Source organism: Chlamydotis macqueenii, chromosome W (genome assembly GCF_036417535.1).
Source record: "Chlamydotis macqueenii isolate bChlMac1 chromosome W, bChlMac1.mat, whole genome shotgun sequence".
Classification (NCBI taxonomy): Eukaryota; Metazoa; Chordata; class Aves; order Otidiformes; family Otididae; genus Chlamydotis; species Chlamydotis macqueenii.
In genome coordinates, this window is record NC_141592.1 from 17,856,245 (window position 1) to 17,878,107 (window position 21,863).

Below are 21,863 nucleotides of genomic sequence, written 5' to 3' on the forward strand. Positions count from 1 at the left end.
TGAAGAAGCTGAGCAGGGGCAGAGGCACAGAGGGGGGGGCGCAGGCCTCATGGGCCTTGCAGGCCTCACCCTCTGGCCTCTCACCAGGCAGCCGACCGGGCCCGACTCGGTCCAGCCTGGCTGCAAGAAGTGAAAAGGAGATGAGAAGTGAATAAGATGTAAAAAAAGATCCTGAGAGACATCTACCAGCCTGTTGTGAGGAACGGCTGCAGACGCCAAGGTCAGTTCAGAAGGAGGGGGAGGAGTAATGCGACTCCTGGCCAAGATTCCCCTGCAGCCTGTGGTGACGACCATGGTGGAGCAGGTTGTCCCCCTGCAGCCCATGGAGGTCCACGGAGGAGCAGAGATCCACTTGGAGCCCGTGAAGGACCCCACATCGGGGGAGGTGGAGGCCTGAAGGAGGCTGTGGCCCACGGAGGGCCCGCTGGGGCAGCCGTTCTGGAGGGACTGCACCCCGTGGAAGATATGACCCACACCAGAGCAGTTTCACGAAGGCCTGTGGCGTATGGGTGGGACCCCACAACAGAGCATGGGAGGAATGTGAGGAGTTCTTCCCCCAACCATGAAGCAGCGGTGTAAAACAACGCGTGATGAACTGACTGCAACCCCCATTCCCTCTTCCCCCCTGTGCTGCTCGTTGGAGGGGAAGGTAGTAGAGATAATGTTAAGCTTGGGAAGAGGGAGGGATGGAGGGAGGTTATCTTGTTCTCTGTTTCATTATCCTGCTGTTTGTAGTAATAAATGAATAGTTTTCCCCAAGTCGAGTCTGTTTTGCCCATAACGGTAACTTTAAGGATTTCTCCCTGTCCTTATCTCAAACCTTGAGCCTTTTTTTCCTTATATTATCTCCCCCTATTCTCTTGGAGGGTGGGGGGAGTGAGAGAGAGACTGCATAGTCTGGTCCTGATCGGGGCTGAACTACGACAGAGTTATCTCTGTCATAACATCCGCAACACAGGCTGGCACAAGGCACTCCAGCAGATTCCCCTACAGTGGCTACTCGTGCTAATCTATTGGCTTTTCAAGCCTTAAATGCAAGACCCAATAGAGCAGACATGGCTTGCTCAAGATCACTAGCTCCTCAAATACAATGTCTTCCTAAAGGCTCCCAATATACCTGGCCATAACACAGACACCTCAATGTTAAATAGTCCAGTAAGGGTCTTATAGGCTTTATTCCTTCTTGTTGCCTCTGAAGGGGAAAAATATACAAGGAAACAAAAACATCTAATGCCAATTTTCTCTTCCTGGATTTCTGAGTGCTGGGTAGTACTTGGTGCCTATGCTCACGTTCATGAGCTTGTGCACCATTGCAGATCCCCAAAGAAAAAAAAAGACCTTAAGGCATTTGTGCATGTGCATATACAGACAAAAATATGTCATCTTTCTCCTTATCAGAAGACGTGAGTTCTGAGTTTGAAGTAGCAGACCAAAAATAAAAATTATTTTTAAAGAGGATGAACACATGCAATATGTAGTGAAATTTCTTTGGAGGCCTGCAACTACCCTAGGCAAACTGTAATTGAATATCACTCTTCAGACTCCCTGGGAACTTATAACAGAAGAATAAACTTTGATCACTAGCTGATGTCGCAGGGTGCTGTGCCCTAACTATTGGTATGGCAATTGCATTTTCTATAAACAGGTAAGTAGGACCCTGCCTTCTGATCCCAGACATCATTTAATTTGTGGAATTATTGTATCCTCTGGCATGTTTCTCCCACAACAGTGCTCCTCACAGGGCAGCAAAATGATAGATCAGCAATCAGATTATTTCTTAAAGGGTCATAAGTGTTCTGTTAAGGACTCCATTGTTCAGGGCTTTTCAAGAATCAATTTATTTTCTTGCAATAGTTGCAAATTATTGTATCTGAGCTGGTGCTCAGAGGCTAAATTGACCAGGATTGCTGTTAGATGTATTCTGTGATATCTGAGATACTTATCCTGACCTGATCTTGATTCTAATAGTTTTAACTCAGGCAGAGGTATCAAGACAGCTCTTACCTGGCTAAGCTAGTTCTGATGCTCTTTAAGTCATCCTCCAAACCCTTACTGTGAAGCTAAATCTCTTAAGACAACTGAAATATTTTGCTTCTGGATTCAGTTTCTCCTTCAACCTAGTTGCTTACTTGGTGACATGAAAAAAGTTCTGTTCTGTAGATGTGCAGATTTAATTCAAAGTAGATTTGCATGTTGCCAAGTGGAACAAGTCTGAAACCTGAGATGAGCAGTGTCAGATTTATCTCACACAGACATTCAAAACCAAGCTATTGTAGACTACTTGCTTTTGCTCATCTAAAAAATTCAAGTGAAATTAAGGCATTAAGTCCATATTTATTTTTCTTATTTAAATTAGAAGAAAGCCAATATTCACATACATAGATACAAAGTATGGGATGGATATTTTTAACATCCTCATGACTATTTTGATTTCCAAGTGTTGGAATATAAAGAAGTATTGGACTATAATAGTGTTGGAATGTAATAAAATACTTTGAATTCCAAGTGTTGGAAAATATCATGACATAAAATTTATTTTTTTTTCTTGCTTTATGTATACTGGCAAAAGCAAATATGTTGTATAGTAAAACTCGTCATTCAGTCTTTCCTTGATCCACTCAAAATGAGGAAATTAGGCCTTTAAGATTACTTTTTAAAACTGATAAGGCAGTTAAGATGAAATGGGCTTTTTGATGTCTGACTGGGAAATAAAGTGCATCTAGCCAATACTTCATTTTGTTCTGTTTTATGTGAGGAAGGGGTTAATTGTAAAGCAAAGAAAAACCCAAAACTGTTCCATATTCTGAGTACTTTTCTCATGGAAAATCTAGAGGCAGGAAAGAGAGTAGGATTATTGGGGTCTCACAAAATAGTTTTATAGAATCATACACTGGTTAGGGTTGGAAGGGACCTTCAAAGGTCATCTAGTCCAACCCCCCTGCAAGGAGCAAGGACATGCCCAACTAGATCAGGTTGCTCAGAGCCTCATCCAGCCTGGCCTTGAACGTTTCCAGTGTTCTACAACCCTCAGTGTAAAAAAATTTATTCTAATGTCTAATCTAAATCTATCTCCCTCTATTTTGAAACCATTACCCCTAGTCCTGTCACAACAGGCCCTGCTGAAGAGTTTCTCCCCATCTTTCCTGTAGGCCCCCTTGAGGTACTGGAAGACTGCTATAAGGTCTCCCCGGAGCCTCCTCTTCTCCAGGCTGAACAGCCCCAACTCTCTCAGCCTGTCCTCACAGGAGAGGTGCTCCAGCCCTTTTATCATCTTCGTGGCCCTCCTCTGGACCTTCTCCAACTGGTCCACGTCCTTCTTATGTTGGGGACTCCAGAAATGGACACAGTACTCCAGGTGGGGTCTCTGCAGGGCAGAGTAGAGGGGGAGAACCACCTCTCTCGACCTGCTGGCCACATTGCTTTTGATGCAGCCCAGGATGCGGTTGACCTTCTGGGCCACAAGGGTGCATTGCTGGCTCATGTTAAGCTTCTCATCCACCAGCACTCCCAAGTCCTTCTCCTCAGGGCTGCTCTCAATCCATTTCCTGCCCAGCCTGTATTTGTGCCTGGGATTGCCATGACCCAGGTGCAGGACCTTGCACTTGGCCTGGTTGAACTTCATGAGGTTGGCACGGGCCCACCTCTCCAGCCTGTCAAGATTTCTTATATATTTGAAAAATATTCTCAGTAAAATGATTTTAAATGTCTCAGAAACTGTTTTTGTATGGTGAAAACCTGAAGTCAGGAAACCTGAACAGCTATTTCAGAAAAATATCTATCAGCAAGACATCGTGATATATTTTCATAGAATTCTTTTATCTTTCACTTTGTCCTAAGATTTTTACTTGTAAAATACCATAAGAAGTGTTAGCATGTTTTCTATTGGAACTGTAAGTATATTCCCCTATAGGAAAAATTAGAAAAAATGTTTGACATAAAAATCCTCTTCTATTTTGGCCAACTATAAGTAAACTTGTTGAGAGCATTAGATTAAAATAAATTTTGTTTTGTTTGAAATTCTTCCAGAGAAGAAGCCTACCTAAAGGAGGCTTATAGGAAAGATGGGGAGAAAGTCTTTAGCAGGGCCTGTTGTGAAAGGACGAGGGGTAATGGTTTTAAAATAGAGAGAGGTAGATTCAGACTAGACATCAGGAAAAAAAAATTTACAGTTAAGGTAGTGGAACACTGGAACAGGTTGCCCAGAGAGGTGGTGGAGGCCCCATCCCTGGAAACATTCAAGGCCAGGCTGGATGAGGCTCTGAGCAACCTGGTCTAGTTGGGGATGTCCCTGCTCCTTGCAGGGGGGTTGGAATAGATGGCCTTTAAAGGTCCCTTCCAACCCAAACTATTCTATGATACTATGAAATAGCTAATCTCACATACTGAGTTGCTGTATCTCAGCAATCATGAACTAAAATTGATTTTCTTACTTGAATTGTAATATTTTTATTCTTTTGAGGTGTCAATTTTTGCATTAAACAGTTAAAGACCCTGCAAATAGGATTTCTGAGATATCTTATGCTAAAAGTCAAAATTCTCATGACCTACTAGAAATGAAACTTAAATAATCGTTATAAATTTCACATAAATACAGAAAAAAAAGAAAGGCTGCGTTAAATTTTTCAGGTTCCTAGAAGCAGTTTGGATTCTGAAGGGGAAGAAACAATCATTTTTATATTGGGTGCCCACTGGATCCTTCCTTTCTCTGAGACTGATAAGAGACTTGATAGTTAAAATGATGGAGCTTATGATACAGTAGGCCATGACACTTCGTCACATATCAGACTTTTTAATAGTGGTTAGTAATTAATAAGCTTCCTCTGTTGGATTTGCACTTGCAATATGGATGAAACGTTACCTATATTTTTCCAATCAACTTGTTATATATTTTGGCCAAAGTACTTACTCACTCTGCAAATATAGAAGAATTTTGCCTTGTCTAGAGGAGTAATTTCTGGGACTGTTAGTGTCCTAATATACAACAACAAAAAAAGAAATATTAACCTAGCAAACATGGAAAACCAGTTAAGTTTAAAACTGAGCTTCTCAAAAATTATTAAACTCATCCCTAGGCATAACTAGAAGGCCTTCAGATTCTTGAGTCATCTTGAAGTAATCTACTCAGTGAATGGAATGCTCTGTTTTCTGTACTCTAGGAGTGGGATTTTATTTTTAAAAGAAGAAAAAAAAATCTTTCCAATAATATAGAAGACTTGCCCAAATGTAGAGTCTAAACTCGATAATTTTGGATTACAATATTTCTGAGAAGTTAAGGATTAGTGTACTGGACATCTGTTTCAGTTATCTCCGAATACATATAATGAGTGCAACTTCTTGTGCACCCCCAGCCTACTAGTTGGCAGGGCATTGTGAGAAGCAGAAAAGGCCTTGACTCTGTGTAAGCACTGTTCAATAATAACAAAACCACTCCCATATTACCAACACTGTTTTCAGCACAAATCCAAAACATAGTCCCATACAAGATACTATGGAGAAAATTAACTCTATCCCAGTCAAAACCAGCACACATAAGAAAGAACATAAGATAATATCTTATGTCATGGCAGTCTGGTGAAGTTCTCACTGACTGGAAAAGGGGAAAGATAACCCCTATTTTTAAAAAGGGAAATAAGGAAGACCTGGGGAACTACAGGCCGGTCAGCCTCACCTCTGTGCCCAGCAAGGTCATGGAGCAGATCCTCCTGGAAACCATGCTAAGGCACATGGAATATAAGGAGGTGATGGCATGGCTTCACTAAGGGCAAAATGTGCCTGACTAATTGTTCTGGTTTTGTTAGTGAGGGGGGGCCTAAGGTGGTAGCTTCTGTAGGAAACTGCTAGAAGTCGCTCCCCTTTGTTTAGTGGACTTGGCCGGGCCTAGGGCGGACCCGCTGCTGGCCAAGGCCAAGCCAATTGGTAGCAGAATGTCCCGTGATAACGCCTCTGTGATAACATATTTAAGAAGGGGAAAACAGAAAAAAAGGGAGAGATGTGAAGCAGCTGAGCAGGGGGCAGAGAGGGGGAGGCGCGAGCCTTGTGGGCCTTGCAGGCCTCACCCTCTGGCCTCCCACTGGGCAGCAGACTGGGCCCAACTCGGCCCGGACTGGCTGCAAGAAGTGGAGAGGAGATGAGCAGTTGAAGTGAATAAGATGTAAAAAGGATCCTGAGAGGCGTCTGCCTGCCTGTTGTGAGGAACGGCTGCAGACGCCAAGGTCAGTGAAGGAGGAGTGGGAGGAGTAATGCGGCTCCTGGCCAAGATTCCCCTGCAGCCCGTGGTGAAGACCATGGTGGAGCAGGTTGTCCCCCTGCAGCCCATGGAGGTCCATGGAGGGGCAGAGATCCACCTGCAGCCCATGGAGGACCCCACGCCAGAGCAGGTGGAGGCCTGAAGGAGGCTGTGGCCCATGGAGGGCCCGCTGGGACAGCTGTTCTAGAGGGACTGCACCCCGTGGAAGAGATGACCCACGCCGGAGCAGTTTCACGAAGGACTGTGGCCCGTGGGAGGGACCCCACGCTGGAGCAGAGGAGGAATGTGAGGAGTTCTTCCCCCGACGATGATACAGCAGCGTAAAACAACGTGTGATGAACTGACCGCGACTCCCATTCCCTTTTCCTCCCCCGCCCGTGCCGCTCGGGAGGGGAGGTAGTAGAGATAATGTTAAGCCCAGGAAGAGGGAGGGGTGGGGGGAGGTTGTCTTGTTCCCTGTCTCATTCTTCTGCTAGTTTTAGAAATAAAGGAGTGTTTTTTCCCAAGTCGAGTCTGTTTTGCCCGTAACGGTATCTTTAGGAAATTCTCCCTGTCCTTATCTCAAACCTTGAGCCGTTTTTCTTATATCATCTCCTCCTATTCTCTCGGAGGGTGGGGGGAGCGAGAGAGAGACTGCGTAGTCTGGTCCCGATCGGGGCTGAACTACGACACTAATTTGGTGGCCTTCTATGATGGGGTTACAGCATTGGTGGATAAGGGAAGAGCAACTGATGTCATCTACCTGGAGTTGTGCAAGGCATTTGACACTGTTCCACACGACATCCTTCTCTCTAAACTAGAGAGACATCGGTTTGATGGATAGACCACTCAGTGGATAAGGAGTTGGCTGGATGGCCGCACTCAGAGAGTGGTGGTCAATGGCTCAGTGTTCAAGTGGAGGCCAGTGACGAGTGGCGTTCCTCAGGGGTCAGTATTGAGACCAGCCCTGTTCAACATCTTTGTCGGTGACATGGACAGTGGGATAGAGTGCACCCTCAGCAAGTTCGCCGGCGACACCAAACTGTGTGGTGTGGTCGACACACTGGAGGGAAGGGATGCCATCCAGAGGGACCTTGACAGGATGGAGGGGTGGGCCCGTGAAAACCTCATGAAGTTCAAGTGCAAGATCATGCACATGGGTCATGGCAATCCCAGGCACAAACAATGGCTGGACAGGGAATGGATTGAGAGCAGCCCTGAAGAGAAGGACTTGAGTGTGCTGGTTGATGAGAAGCTCAACATGAGACAGCAATGCGCGCTTGCAGCACAGAAAGCTAACTGTATCCTGGGCTGCATCAAGAGGAGTGTGGCCAGCAGGTCAAGGGAGGTGATTCTCCCCCTCTACTCTGCCCTGGTGAGACCCCACCTGGAGTCCTGTGTCCAGTTCTGGAGCCCCCAACATAAGAAGGACATGGACCAGTTGGAGAAGGTCCAGAGGAGGACCACAAAGATGATCAGAGGGCTGGAGCACCTCTCTTATGAGGACAGGCTGAGAGAGTTGGGGCTGTTCAGCCTGGAGAAGAGGAGGCTCCAGGGAGACCTTAGAGTGGCCTTCCAGTACCTAAAGGCAGCTTACAGGAAAGCTGGAGAGGGACTTTTGACAAGGGCCTGTAGTGATAGAACAAGGGGTAATGGCTTTAAACTGAAAGAGGGTAGATTTAGATTAGATATAAGGAAGAAATTCTTTACTGTGAGAGTGATGAGGCACTGGAACAGGTTGCCCAGAGAAGTTGCAGATGCCCCATCACTGGAAGTGTTTAAGGCCAGGTTGGACAGGGCTTTGAGCGACCTGTTCTAGTGGAAGGTGTCCCTGCTCATGGCAGAGGGGTTGGAACTAGATGACATTTAAGGTCCCTTCCAATCCAAATCATTCTATGAGTCTATGATTCTATGAACACAAAAAAGAAAGAACATGATGTCGCATATGATGACTTTATTGCCATGAATTGAGATTACTTTGTCACAAAACTGAATTCCAGTTAACTCTTTACACCACTGTCCTATATGGCTGTCCCATAATGTGCAGAAAAAAATGGTGTTTTCGTGTTTCAAAAATTTTATTCAACTGTAAAAAATGAGAAATTTTCCCTTATCTGTTTATAGCTCAAAAGGAGAGAAATTATTTTAATATCTGTTGTGGTTTATGCCCAGTCAGCAACTAACAGCCACTTGGTCACTCTCTCCCCCGCCAAGATGGAATAAGGGAGAGAATCGGAAGGATAAAAGTAAGAAAACTCGTGGGTTGAGGTAAGAACAGTTTAATGATTTCAATAAAGTAATAATAATAATAATTTTAAAAATAAAAAAAAATTATAATGAAAAGGAAAACAACAAAGAGAGAGAGAAACAAAGCCCGAGAGAAACAAAGCCCAAGAAAAACAAGTGATGTAACTGCTGACCACCTGTCAACTGACTTCCAGCCAGTCCCCGAGCAGTAATTGTCGTCTCTCCAGTTTATATGCTGAGCATGACGTCATGTGGTATGGAATATCCCTTTGGCCAGTGTGGGTCAGCTGTCCTGGCTATACCCCACTCCCAGCTTCACGTGTACCTCCAGCCTTCTCACTGGCAGGGTATATATATTGCAATCTGTATATATTGTTGTTCTGGTTTTGTTTAGTGAGGGAGGGCCTAAGGTGGTAGCTTCTGTAGGAAACTGCTAGAAGTCGCTCCCCTTTGTTTAGTGGACTCGGCCGGGCCTAGGGCGGACCTGCTGCTGGCCAAGGCCGAGCCAATTGGTAGCAGAATGTCCCGTGATAACGCCTCTGTGATAATGTATTTAAGAAGGGGAAAACAGAAAAAAAAAGAAGAAGAGAAGATGTGAAGCAGCTGAGCGGGAGGCAGAGAGGGGGAGGCGTGAGCCTTATGGGCCTTGCACACCTCACCCTCTGGCCTCCCGCTGGGCAGCCGACTGGGCCCAACTCGGCCCAGCCTGGCTGCAAGGAGTGGAGAGAAGATGACATGTGAATGAGATGTAAAAAGATCCTGAGAGGCATCTGCCAGACTGTTGTGAGGAACGGCTGCAGATGCCAAGGTCAGTGAAGAAGGAGGGGGAGGAGTAATGCTGCTCCTGGACAAGATTCCCCTGCGGCCTGTGGTGATGACCATGGTGGAGCAGGTTGTCCCCCTGCAGCCCATGGAGGTCCATGGAGGAGCAGAGATCCACCTGCAGCCCGTGGAGGACCCCACGCCAGGGCAGGCCGATGCCTGAAGGAGGCTGTGGCCTGTGGAGGGCCTGCTGGGGCAGCCGTTCTGGAGGGACTGCACCCCGTGGAAGAGATGACCCACGCCGGAGCAGTTTCATGAAGGACTGTGGCCTGTGGGTGGGACCTCACGTTGGAGCAGGGGAGGAATGTGAGGAGTTCTTTCCCTGACAACAAAGCAGCGGCATGAAACAACGTGTGATGAACTGACCGCGACCCCCCTTCCCTCTTCCCCCCTGTGCTGCTCGGGGGGGGAAGGTAGTAGAGATAATGTTAAGCCCAGGAAGAGGGAGGGGTGAGGGGAGGTTATCTTGTTCCCTGTCCCATTATCCTGCTAGTTTTAGAAATAAATGAATAGTTTTCCCCAAGTCGAGTCTGTTTTGCCCGTGACGGTAACTTTAAGGATTTCTCCCCATCCTTATCTCAGTCCTCGAGCCTTTTTTCTTATATCATCTCCTCCTATTCTCTTGGAGGGTGGAGGGAGTGAGAGAAAGACTGTGTAGTCTCGTCCCGATTGGCGCTGAACTACCACAATTGTCATTGTATTACTGGTGTGTATATTGAGCATCTAATTTGAGTATACTCCATGAAACAGCATTCTGACTATTATCACATTTATTTTCTAAATATACTAGAATGTGTAATCCTTAAATGTCTGGCTTTTCTGTTTGTGCACTCAATTTTGATTGTGCATAAAATAAAATTAAAATAGAAACTAGGATGATCTGGGAGTTTCAAAGTAGAATGCTCTTCACTAGAATCCCGTGCTTGACAATAATTTATCAGCAGTCCTGGCTTACCAGGGAGGTCCCAGTTGGCTGGAGGTTAGCAAATGTGACATCCATCTACACGAAGGACTAGAAGGAGGATCCGGGGAACTACAAGCCTGTCAGTCTGACCTCAGTGCAGGGGAAGGTTATGGAGCAGATCATCTTGAGTGCCATCATGCGGCACGTACAGGACAACCAGTCAGCATGGGTTTATGAAAGGCAGGTCCTGCTTGACTAACCTGATCTTCTATGACAAGGTGACTTGCTTAGTGGATGAGAGAAAGGCTTCGTATGTTGTCTGCCTAGACTAGAGTAAAGCCTTTGACGCCGTTTCCCACAACATTCTCCTGGAGAAACTGGCTGCTCAGGGCTTGGACGGGCATACTCTTCACTGGGTAAAAAACTGGCTGGATTGTTGAGCCCAAAGAGTTGTGGTGAATGGAGTTAAATCCAGTTGGCAGCCAGTCACAAGTGGTATTCCCCAGGGCTCAGTATTGGGGACAGTTCTGTTCAATATCTTTATCAATGATCTGGATGAGGGGATTGAGTGCTCCCTCAGTAAGTTTGCAGATGACACCAAATTGTCAATCTGCTTGAGGGTAGGAAGGCACTACAGAGGGATCTGGACAGGCTGAATCGATGGGCCGAGGTGCATTTTATGAGATTCAACAAGGCGAAGTGCTGGATCCCGCACTTGGATCATAACAACCCCATGCAATGCAATAGGCTTGGGGAAGAGTGGCTGGAAAGCTGCCCAGTGGAAATGTACCTGGGAGTGTTGGTTGACAGTCAGCTGAATATGAGCTGGCAGTGTGCCCAGGTGAATAACAGCATCCTGGCTTGTATAAGAAATAGTGTCAGCAAGACACTGGGGGAAGTGATCACCCCTTTGACTCTGCACTGGTGAGGCCACACCTCGAATACTGTGTTCAGTTTTGGGCCCCTCACTACAACAAAGGCATTGAAGTGCTGGAGCGTGTCCAAAGAAGGGTAATGAAGCTGGTGAAGAGTCTGGAGAACAAATCTTATGAGGAGCAGTTGAGAGAACTGAGGTTGTTTAGTCTGGAGAAGAGGAGGCTGAGGGGAGACCTTATCGCTCTCTACAACTACCTGAAAGGAGGTTGTAGCGCAATGGATGTCGGTCACTTCTCCCAAGTAGCAAGTGATAGAAGGAGAGGAAATGGCCTCAAGTTGTGGCAGGGGAGGTTTAGATTGGATATTAGGAAATTTTTTTTCACCAAAAGGGTTATCAAGCATTGTAACAGGCTGCCCAGGGAAGTGGTTGAGTCTCCATCCCTGGAGGTATTTAAAAGACATGTAGATGTGATGCTTCGGGACATGGTTTAGTGGTGGACTGCCACTTCCACTTTAGTGGAACACTGCCAAGTGTTAGGTTGTCCTGGTTTTGGCAGGGATTCTGTAGCAGTTTCCTACAGAAGCTACCACCTTAGGCCCCCCCTCACTAAACAAAACCACAACATAGGTTAACGGTTGGACTTCATAATCTTAAAGGTCTTTTCCAACCTAAACGATTCTATGATTCTATTAAAAATGTATTAGCTTTGTTATTTCACAGTTTTAACTGCTTTCATTACAATAGATTTAATGACTACTGAAGAAATTTCTTTTAGTATGGAAAGATCCCTGGAGGTATTTCAAAGTTATGTAGATATGATGCTTCGGGACATGGTTTAGTAGTGGACTTGGCAGTGCTAGGTTAACGGTTGGACTTGATGATCTTAAGGGTCTTTTCCAACCTAAATGATTCTATGATCCTATTCTAATATATCACATCTCCTTTCTTAGGATATTTTTTTTTGCTTGAAACTCAGGATCCTGTTGGTTTAAAAAAAAAAAAATATTTCCATTAAGCTTATGGTTACAGGCTAACAGTGTAGGTCTTGTGTCCCAGACAGCAATGGTTTACCTCTTACTGCTACCCTAGCTTGCTAGAAGAAGTTGCTGGGGAATCTGCTATTCATCATAGCAGGAAGTAGTTCTATAAATAGTGTGTCTTTGCCCCAGGAAAATTTCAGACTTTAGGATACTGTGAATTGTTAGATTTATTTCTTTTTAAGAAATTGGGAAGTTGATTTTTCTGTTCAATTATATTTTGTATACCTTCAGTGAAAATACTGAGTAAGATAATTAGTGATGTCCCTGCTCCTTGCAGGAGAGGTTGGACTAGATGACCTTTAAAGATCCCTTCCAACCCAAACTATTCTATGATTCTATGATTGTGGTGGGTTAACCTTGGCTGACTGCCAGGTGCCCACCAAGCTACTCTCTCATTCCTCCTCCTGAGGGAGACAGTAGGAGAAAATAAGATTAAAAACTCATGGGTTGAAATAAAGGTGGTTTAATAAAGAAAAGCAAAGGCGGCATACATAAGCAAAGAAAAACAAAAATATTTCTCCTCTACTTTCCATCAGCAGGCCATGTCCAGTCACTTCCTGGGAAGTAGGGCCTCAGTACACATAGTAGCTGCTTAAGAAGATAAACACATTTAAAACAAATGCCCCCCCGCTCATCCTCCTTCTTAGCTTTTATTGCTAAGCATGACATCATATGGTATGGAACATCCCTTTGGTCAGTTTGGGTCAGCTGTCCTGGCTATGTCCTCTTCCAATCTCATGCCTACTAGCCTTTGGGTGGGGTGGGTGTGTTGGAGGGACAGTCTTGATTCTGTGTGAGCACTGCTTAGCAGTTGTCAAAACACCAGTGTGTTAGTATTGTTTACATTTTAAAACTATTTATTGCATACAATCTATTTTAGTTTTAAAATCATACATGAAATTGACAAATTTTGCTCTTACAATTAAAATGCAAACAAGAATTGGTAACTGCCTAGCTAAAAATCTAGAATCTGAGTGCCTAGAATAATAAGAAAAAAATATGATAAATAGTTGTCAATATTAAAGCAAGCTGAAGGAAGAAGGCCTTGGGCCTTGTAGTAGGTAGAATGAAACTGCAGATTTGAGTATCTACAATCCTTTCAGTATTAAATTTTCACTAAAATAAAATTACTTGTATCTGAAAACATAGCCTTTCCCCAGCTTTCTTTTTTTCCCCTGATCAGCTGATGAGGAGACTAGCATCTCACTGCTTTGCTGGTCTGTTAATTTCATCCCCACTAACTGTGATTTCCAATAGCCAGCCTGCTGATAGTGGTAAGGTAAATAATCTTTTTCACTATAGTCTTGAAGGTTCAGTAGAACTACATGACAGGAATGTGTAGGTGTATAAGACATCAAAACTGGTGTTCTCTTATTTCGATATGCAACTAAATGCTTAAGGAGAGCAATGACATTAACTGTTGACAGTCTTGCACACTGTATTTATTATTTTTAGCTTCTAAAATTTGTGAAGAAATTTCCTTTTCTTATTCTTTGCTAGCTGCAGTGGTGTATGGTGGGTGTCCTGATTTAACCAAATGAATATTAATGAGTTTTTGTGCAGTTTTTTCCTTACTTATTCTTCCTAACTCATCAGATCTCAAGCCTTCTTCATAGTGGCTATCTGAATGCTTGAAAGCATGGTGGAAATTGTCTTTTGATTATTAAGGCCTTGTTTCAGGCTGTCCCTCAGGATTCTGTGTTCATGTTTGTTCTATAAATTTGCACATTAGAGAATGAATAGGAAATAGATTTTGAAATCCCACTAGTGGTTTTAACATGACAGGTTGTTTTGTACAGTGAACCAGGTTTTGTTCATAAAATGTTTTTCAAGAGACATTGTACGCAAATGAAATAAATTGTCTGGCCTGTAATCACTCTTTATATATTGATTGTTATTCTCATACCATCATAAATATTAGTCATGTTTGGTTCTGAAGAAAAATGAAGGTAATTGCTTTATGATTATAGCTCTTTCAGCTATGATAAATGATTGATTAGTATTTTCAGGTATTCAAGGCAATATTGAGAGGCAAGGGGGACAAATATCAACATCAGTTATGTTCCAGAAAGCATTAATCAGAAAGCCTACTTTTAAGATTTTTAATTTCGTTTTCCTTTTAGTTTCAGTTCTCTTATGGCTCAATATATTTTTTTATCTGTTTATGGGATTTTTTCCCCCCCAAAGAAAAAAGTTCAGCTTCTTGTTTTTTCACCTGGATCTGTTAGTGTGTGAACAGGTTCCCTTTATGCCTGGTTTGTTTTCATAGAGCTTTTATCTCTCTACTTGGTACTGCTGGCTCTGGTTAAAAGCACACATTTGTGGGTAATTTAAACTGTTAATTTTTTGTGGCTATATGTGTGATTTTTCTTTTCATTCTATAAGTGCTCTTTACTGTAAAACACTATTGTCAGTGCTTCTGCCTCTTTATTGATTGTTATTCTAAATGAAAATGAAACATTTTAGATATGGTTTTAACTGTTAGGTCACTTAAATTATTTGAAAGAGAAGCTGAGTCTAGTATGTTACTACATAAAGTGTGTGTATCTGTATGTAAAAAAAAAGATATTAAAAAACTGCAATCTCTTTCACTGGAAGCTGAGCATGGTGTGGACTATCCTGTCTGTAAACATGCACATCAGAGTCTTTCTCTTGAACTACATTCTCTAGGACTGCTACTAAAGTGATCAAAATAATGCAAGCCCTCATATATATGAAATTCAGGATCAGATGAATATGTATTTAGGTGGTGGGGTTCTTTATATAACTAATTTAATTTTAGTGTCTTATTTTTTGTCAGTAACTGAATTTCCTTTTGAATTTTTTTTATACATAGATCGAGCAATTAATGTTAAATTATCTATATCTTGTTGTGTTGTATTTTTCTTGGATTTTTTAAAATAGTTGTTAATTGTCTTTATATATTTCTCTTACGGGTTTTTTGGAATCCATGGTTGTCAGGCAATTGAAGACGGCAATTTGGAAGAAATGGAAGAGGAAATTCAGCTTAAAAAACAGAAGAGACAAAGAAATTTGGTTAAGGATTCTGGGAAAGAGGATGGGGAGAAAGCAAAGAAAAGAAAAGGCAGGCCTCCTGCAGAGAAGTTGTCACCCAATCCATCTAAATTGACAAAACAGATGAATGTCATTATCGATACTGTGATAAACTACAAAGACAGGTGAGCTCAGCCTTTTTTGGTTTTGACAAATAATTTCTGGAAACTTAATACTGTGTATTTCAATTGTAGCTATTTATTTATTTACAAATAAAATAATTCCATTTAGGGCCTGATCTTGTAAGTCTTCCTCTACATAGAGGGCTTTTAAAAGGATCTGGTTGATTGAAACTTGTCAAAATGTAATTTAAAAGATGGGCATATCATCTCTGCTTAGAAATGCTACTGTCCTGTCCAGTAGATATATTTCAGTACTGCAGGTTTGGGAAGGGGTTTTCTTTAGCTTAATGGAATATTCTGTCTTAATAATTATATAAATAATTTTAAATACATGGATATAGTTTTGTCAATACAAGTTCTCACCATGACACTTAAGAATACTCCCAAAATATTTAGAGATCACCTGATGAACACTCGACTTTTCAAAAGAAAAACGGTAAAAATACTGAGCACTAGTAGGTTGTTAATAAATGAGACTGAAGCTTTTTTGTTCTTAAAACCCAATTTTCAATGTATTGTCCTGGTTCTGGCAAGGATAGAGTTAATATTCACCTGAGCTGGGTGGAGAACTGGAGCTGGTAGCCCCTATGGCTGGGGCACCCAGCTGGGATAATTAACTAATTAGGTAACAGCTGGGGTTAATTTACCCAAATTAGCCAAAGGGCTATTCCATCCCATCTGACATCATGCTCAGTATATAAGTGAGGAGGGTGCTGAAGGAAGTCTGTTGCTGCTTGGAAGAAACTAGGTGTTGGGGTTTGTTATGAGCTATTATACTGTATTTGTATTCCATCACTGTTTTCTTCTGTTATTGCTGTTAAATTTACTTTTTGTTCAATCTCAACTATTGTGTTTTTGCTGGGGTTTTTTTGTTTGTTTGTTTACCAATTCTCCCTTCTGTCCCACTGGAGGGTGGGGAGAGGGAGTGAGGGGGAGGGAGGGAGGGAGGGGGAGAGAGAGAGAGACTGCGTAGTCTGGTCCCCGTCAGGGCTGAACTATGACAGTTATTTTGGCGCACAACGTGGGGCATGAAGGGCTGAGATAAAAAAAAAGACAGATCTGTTGTTTTTTTTCTTGAAATAAATTTGTTTATGCATGCTTATTGTATTGGTTGTTAATTATTAGTCATGATGTTGCAGTGGTTGGTTATGTTGTATTGTCTATGCTCCTATGTGTTCCCAGTGGTGGTGTTTATCACCTCAGGGAAAATGATGAGAATTATCCTTCTGTTATATTATGCCATATCCATCTATGACATGGTAATATCAATGGCCTTAGAGATAAATTGGTATTCCTATGCGGACAGCTTTCTGAATTCTTTCACTTCCAGGGTAGTTAAACCACTTCTTGAACTTTGAAGATCTGGGGGATATTCAAGCCACTCTGATGTTGTTGTTATGTATCTTGAATGTGTGCCAAGTGTTGTCTAGGGCTGCAAAACCACTTTTTGGGAATCTCCTCCTGACATTTACCCTAAGGCAAGATAGTAATACGTGGCATGGTATGAGGGAGAACAAACTGACCTGCAATGTAGGGACTCAAACCCCAGCAACAGGCATTGCAGCTGAATCAGAGGGTGAACCCGTGCTAGTATCAGTTGCCCCTGTATACAAGAAGACTTGGAAGCGGAAGTCAGCTCGTTTAGTGAGGGATGAAGAAGCCCCTTCTAGGACGGAGCAGGAGGAAGAAGAGGAAGGTTTATTTGCTTCATGCCCAGGAAGAACTCGGCAGGCAGGCTCTTCCTCAGAGGAAGAACTCCTAAAGGAGACAGTGAGCACCCGATTTCTATCCCTGAGCGAGCTGCGAGACATGGGAAAAGACTTTAGCCGTCATCCTGGGGAGCACATTGTCAGCTGGCTGCTGTGGTGCTGGGATAATGGGGCCAATAGCTTGGAATTAGAAGGCAGAGAAGCTAGGCAACTGGGATCCATTTCTAGAGAAGCAAGTACTGACAAAGCAGTTGGAAAATCATAGAATGGTTAGGGTTGGAAGGGACCTTCAAAGGTCATCTAGTCCAACCACCCTGCAAGGAGCAGGGACATCCCCAACTAGATCAGGTTGCTCAGAGCCTCATCCAGCCTGGCCTTGAACGTTTCCAGGGATGGGGCTTCCACCACCTCTCTGGGCAACCTGTTCCAGTGTTCTATAACTCACATTGTAAAAAAAAAAAAACAAAAAAAACTTTTCCTAATACCCAATCTAAATCTACCCCCCACTATTTTAAAACCATTACCCCTCATCCTATTGCAACAGGCCACGCTGAAGAGTCTCTCCCCATCTTTCTTGTAGGCCCCCTTGAGGTACTGGAAGACTGTTGTAAGGTTTCCCCAGAGCCTCCTCTTCTCCAGGCTGAACAGCCCCAACTCTCTCAGCCTGTCCTTATAGGAGAGGTGCTCCAGCCCTTTTATCATCTTCGTGGCCCTCCTCTGGACCCTTTCCAACTGGTCCATGTCCTTCTTATGTTGGGGGCTCCAGAACTGGACACAGTACTCCAGGTGGGGTCTCACCAGGGCAGAGTAGAGGGGCAGAATCAACTCCCTTGACCTGCTGGCCACATTGCTTTTGATGCAGCCCAGGATGCGGTTGGCCTTCTGGGCCGCAAGGGCGCATTGCCTGCTCATGTTGAGCTTCTCATCCACCAGCACTCCCAAGTCCTTCTCCTCAGGGCTGCTCTCAATCCATTCCCCGCCCAGCCATTGTTTGTGCCTGGGGATTGCCATGACCCAGGTGCAGGACCTTGCACTTGGCCTGGTTGAACTTCATGAGGTTGGCACAGGCCCACCTCTCCAGCCTGTCAAGGTCCCTCTGGATGGCATCCCTCCCTTCCAGCGTGTCGACGGCACCTCACAGCTTGGTGTCATTGGCAAACTTGCTGAGGGTGCACTCTATCCCACTGTCCGTGTCACTGACAAAGATGTTGAACAGGGCCAGGCCCAACATGGACCCCTGAGGGACGCCACTGGTGACGGGTCTCCACATGGACATTGAGCCATTAAGCACCGCTCTCTGAGTGCAGCCATCCAGCCAACTCCTTATCCACCGACTGGTCCGTCCATCAAACCCATGTCTCTCTAGTTTAGAGAGAAGGATGTCATGCGGGACAGTGTCAAAAGCTTTGCACAAGTCCAGGTAGATGATATCCGTTGCTTGTCCCTTGTCCACTGATGCTGTCACCCCGTCATAGAAGGCCACCAAATTGGTCAGGCACGATCTGCCCTTGGTGAAGCCATGTTGGCTGTCACCAACCACCTCCTTGTTCTCCATGTGCCTTAGCATGGTTTCCAGGAGAATCTGCTCCATGACCTTGCCAGGCACAGAGTTGAGGCTGACCGGCCTGTAGTTCCCTGGGTCCTCTTTATTCCCCTTTTTAAAAATGGGGGTTATGTTCCCTCTCTTCCAGTCATCGGGGACCTCACCAGACTGCCACGACTTCTCAAATATGATGGCCAGTGGCTTGGCAACTTCATCTGCCAGTTCCCTCAGGACCCATGGATGGATCTCATCAGGTCCCATGGACTTGTGAACCTTTAGGTTCCTCAGATGATCCCGAACCTGCTCTTCGAGTACAGTGGGTGGTTCTTCATCCTCACAGTCCCTGCTTGCACCTTCTACAGCTTGGGTGGTGGGACAAGAACTCTTGTCGGTGAAGACTGAGGCAATCAAGTCATTGAGTACCTCAGCCTCCTCCATGTCCTGGGTAACCAGGACACCAGTTCCCTTCTGGAGGGGGCCTACATTTTCCCTGGACTTCTTTTTATCCCCTACGTACCTATAAAAGCTCTTCTTGTTGCATTTTATATCCCTGGCCAGATTCAGTTCTGTCAGGGCTTTGGCCTTTCTTACCTGATCCCTGGCCACTCGCACAGCCTCTTTGTAGACCTCCCAGGCTACCTGTCTCCGTTTCCACCCTCTATAGGCTCCCTTTTTAACTTTCAGTTGGTCTAGGACCTCCTTGCTCATCCACGCCGGCCTCCTGGCCTTTTTGCCTGACTTGTTCTTCATCGGGATGCATCTCTGTTGAGCTTGGAGGAGGTGGTCCTTGAATATGGACCAACTTTCCTGGGCCCCTCTTCCCTCCAGTGCCGCCTCCCATGGCACTTGGCCCATCAGGTCCCTGAAGAGGCTGAAGTCTGCCCTCTTGCAGTCTGGGGCAGAGAGCTTGCCATGTAGTTTCCTTGCTGCCCCGTGGATCTTGAACTCCACTATGTCATGGTCGCTGCAGCCAAGGCTGTCCTTCAGTTTCACATCCCCCACCAGTCCCTCCCTGTTGGTGAGCACAAGGTCGAGCATGGCACCCCTCCTTGTCGGCTCCTCTATCGCCTGCAGGAGGAAGTTGTCCTCCACGCATTCCAGGAACCTCCTGGACTGCCTGTGCCCTGCCGTGTTGTCTCTCCAACAGATGTCAGGTTGGTTCAAGTCCCCCATGAGGACCAGGGCTTGTGACCGTGAGGCTGCTCCTATCTGCCTGTAGAGGGCCTCATCCGCTCTGTTTTCCTGGCCAGGTGGCCTGTAACAGACCCCCACCGTAACGTCCCCTGTCCGTCCCCATCCTCTAATCTTGACCCATAAGCTCTCTGTCAGCTCCTCCTCCATCCCCAGGCGGAGCTCCACACACTCCAGCCAGTTGCTGACATAGAGAGCGACACCCCCTCCTGTCTTTTCTAAAAAGCCTATACCCCTCCACGTTGACACTCCAGTTGTATGTGTCATCCCACCACGTCTCCGTGATGCCAACGAGGTCATAGCCCTGCTCGTGTGCAAGCATCTCCAGCTCTTCCTGTTTATTCCCCATGCTGCGTGCATTGGTATAGAGGCACTTCAGCTGGGCCCCCGACAAAGCCGACTTGCTGGCTGGAGCGACAGGGGTTCTATTGGACCGCAGTTTAAGTTAATTCGCACATATCTGAGATTCTTCCTCAGCTTCTGGACCCTCGGTGCTGGCACTGGCGCCATGCTGACAGCAGTGGGCTGAACTGTGCTCCCCCTCCCCCAGCAACACTAGTTTAAAGCCCTCCGGACGAGCCTGGCAAGTCTTTGTCCAAACACACTCTTCCCCCTCTCCGTTAGGTGCATGCCATCCGCCCCTAGCAGCCCGGGCTGCTCCGCCCCATGATCTAGATACCCAAAGCCCTGGCTGTAGCACCACTCCCTGAGCCACGAGTTAACCTGCCAGATTAGTCTGGCCCTTTCAGGTCCCTGCCCTTCCACTGGGAGGATTGATGAGAATACCACCTGCACCCCAGAGTCTTTGACTGTTGAACCCAGAGCCCTGAAATCCCTTTTGATGTTTCTCAGGCTGCTTCCAGCTGCGTCGCTGGCCCCCACATGAAACACCAGCAGTGGATAATAGTCTGTGGGCTGTATGAGGCTAGGTAGTCTCTCAGTGACATCCCTAATACGAGCCCCCGGGAGACAGCATACCTCCCGAGAGAGCGCATCGGGGCAGCAGATGGGTGCCTCCGTACCTGTCAGGAGGGAGTCACCCACTACTACCACTCATCTCTTTTTCTTGGTAGCGCTAGTTATTACACGAGCCGGTCAGGCTACCTCGCACGGCTCCCGTGCCTCCCCCAAGGTGCTGGGTCTTACTTCTTCAGTCTGCAGAACAGCAAAGCAGTTCTGCAGGGTCACCTCGGGGTTCTGAGGAAGCTGCTTCTTCTTCCTCCTGCGCCTTGTCCTTGCAGCTTTCCATTCAGTGGCATCTTCTGCCTGCTTGCTAATGTCGTGTGTCAGTGCGGGGGGGGGGGGGGGTTTGATTGGTTCACTGGGTGCTGCGGTTCCCGTGCAGACTGTGCCTGGAACCAAGCATCCAGCTCCCTCTCAGCCTCCCTGATGTCCCACAGCCTCCTGACCACCTCCTGCAGCTCAGCCACCTGCCCCAGGAGCTCCTCCTCCTGGGCACACCTTCTGCAGTCAGGGCTGCCGCCTGCGCCTGCGCCTGCCCCTGCCCCTGCCCCGGGAGTAGGGTTCAGGCACTGCCTACAACCTGAGGTCTGCACCGCAGCCTCCCCCCTCGGCTGCTCCGTCAGCACGGAGGCATCGACCGCCGCAGGGGGTGCCGGTGCAGACCTCCCGGCTGGAGGTGCAGCCTTTGTTCTCAGGCGGGTGTTGGCCATGTTGCCCTGAGAGGCGTGAATCACCAAGTGCCCCGGAGCAGCGCCCTCGCTGACGCGCCCTTCCTGCCCAAAGTGACGCGCCGCGCTCTAGGTTGCTGGCGCTCCCTAGGGCCTGCTTTAAACGGGGAGAGGGGCAGGACCGCCGGTGCCCCCTGGCTCCGCCTACGTCTTGTCAGCCGCTCTGCGCGAGCTGCGGGCTCCTGGCGCCTCGCTCCGCTCCCCCCTGTGCTTCCCTGCTTCAGGAATCCCCTGGCTGCGCTGCGCCGCGCTGCTGCGGATCGTGCTGACTCTGAAGCTGTTGCCTCGGCGACACAAGCCCTCAGTCTCTGGAGGCGACTCCTGTCAGGTGTGAAGGAGAGGTATCCTTTTAAGGAGGATGTAATGTGTCACCCAGGCAAGTGGGCTACCATGGAGAAGGGTATCCAGTACCTGAGGGAATTAGCTGTGCTGGAGAC

At 46.1% G+C, this 21,863-nt stretch overlaps 1 protein-coding gene across 2 annotated transcripts in view; it reads left to right on the top strand.

Annotated features, from left to right (window-relative positions):
* Positions 1-21,863, top strand: part of LOC147596593 (SWI/SNF-related matrix-associated actin-dependent regulator of chromatin subfamily A member 2-like) — a 199,302-nt gene that overhangs the window by 147,634 nt on the left and 29,805 nt on the right. For both annotated transcript variants that reach the window (XM_086769496.1, XM_086769495.1), the window contains exon 28: positions 15,078-15,295. In XM_086769496.1, coding sequence (XP_086625622.1) covers positions 15,078-15,295 — 218 coding nt within the window. The remainder of the gene's footprint in view (positions 1-15,077; positions 15,296-21,863) is intronic.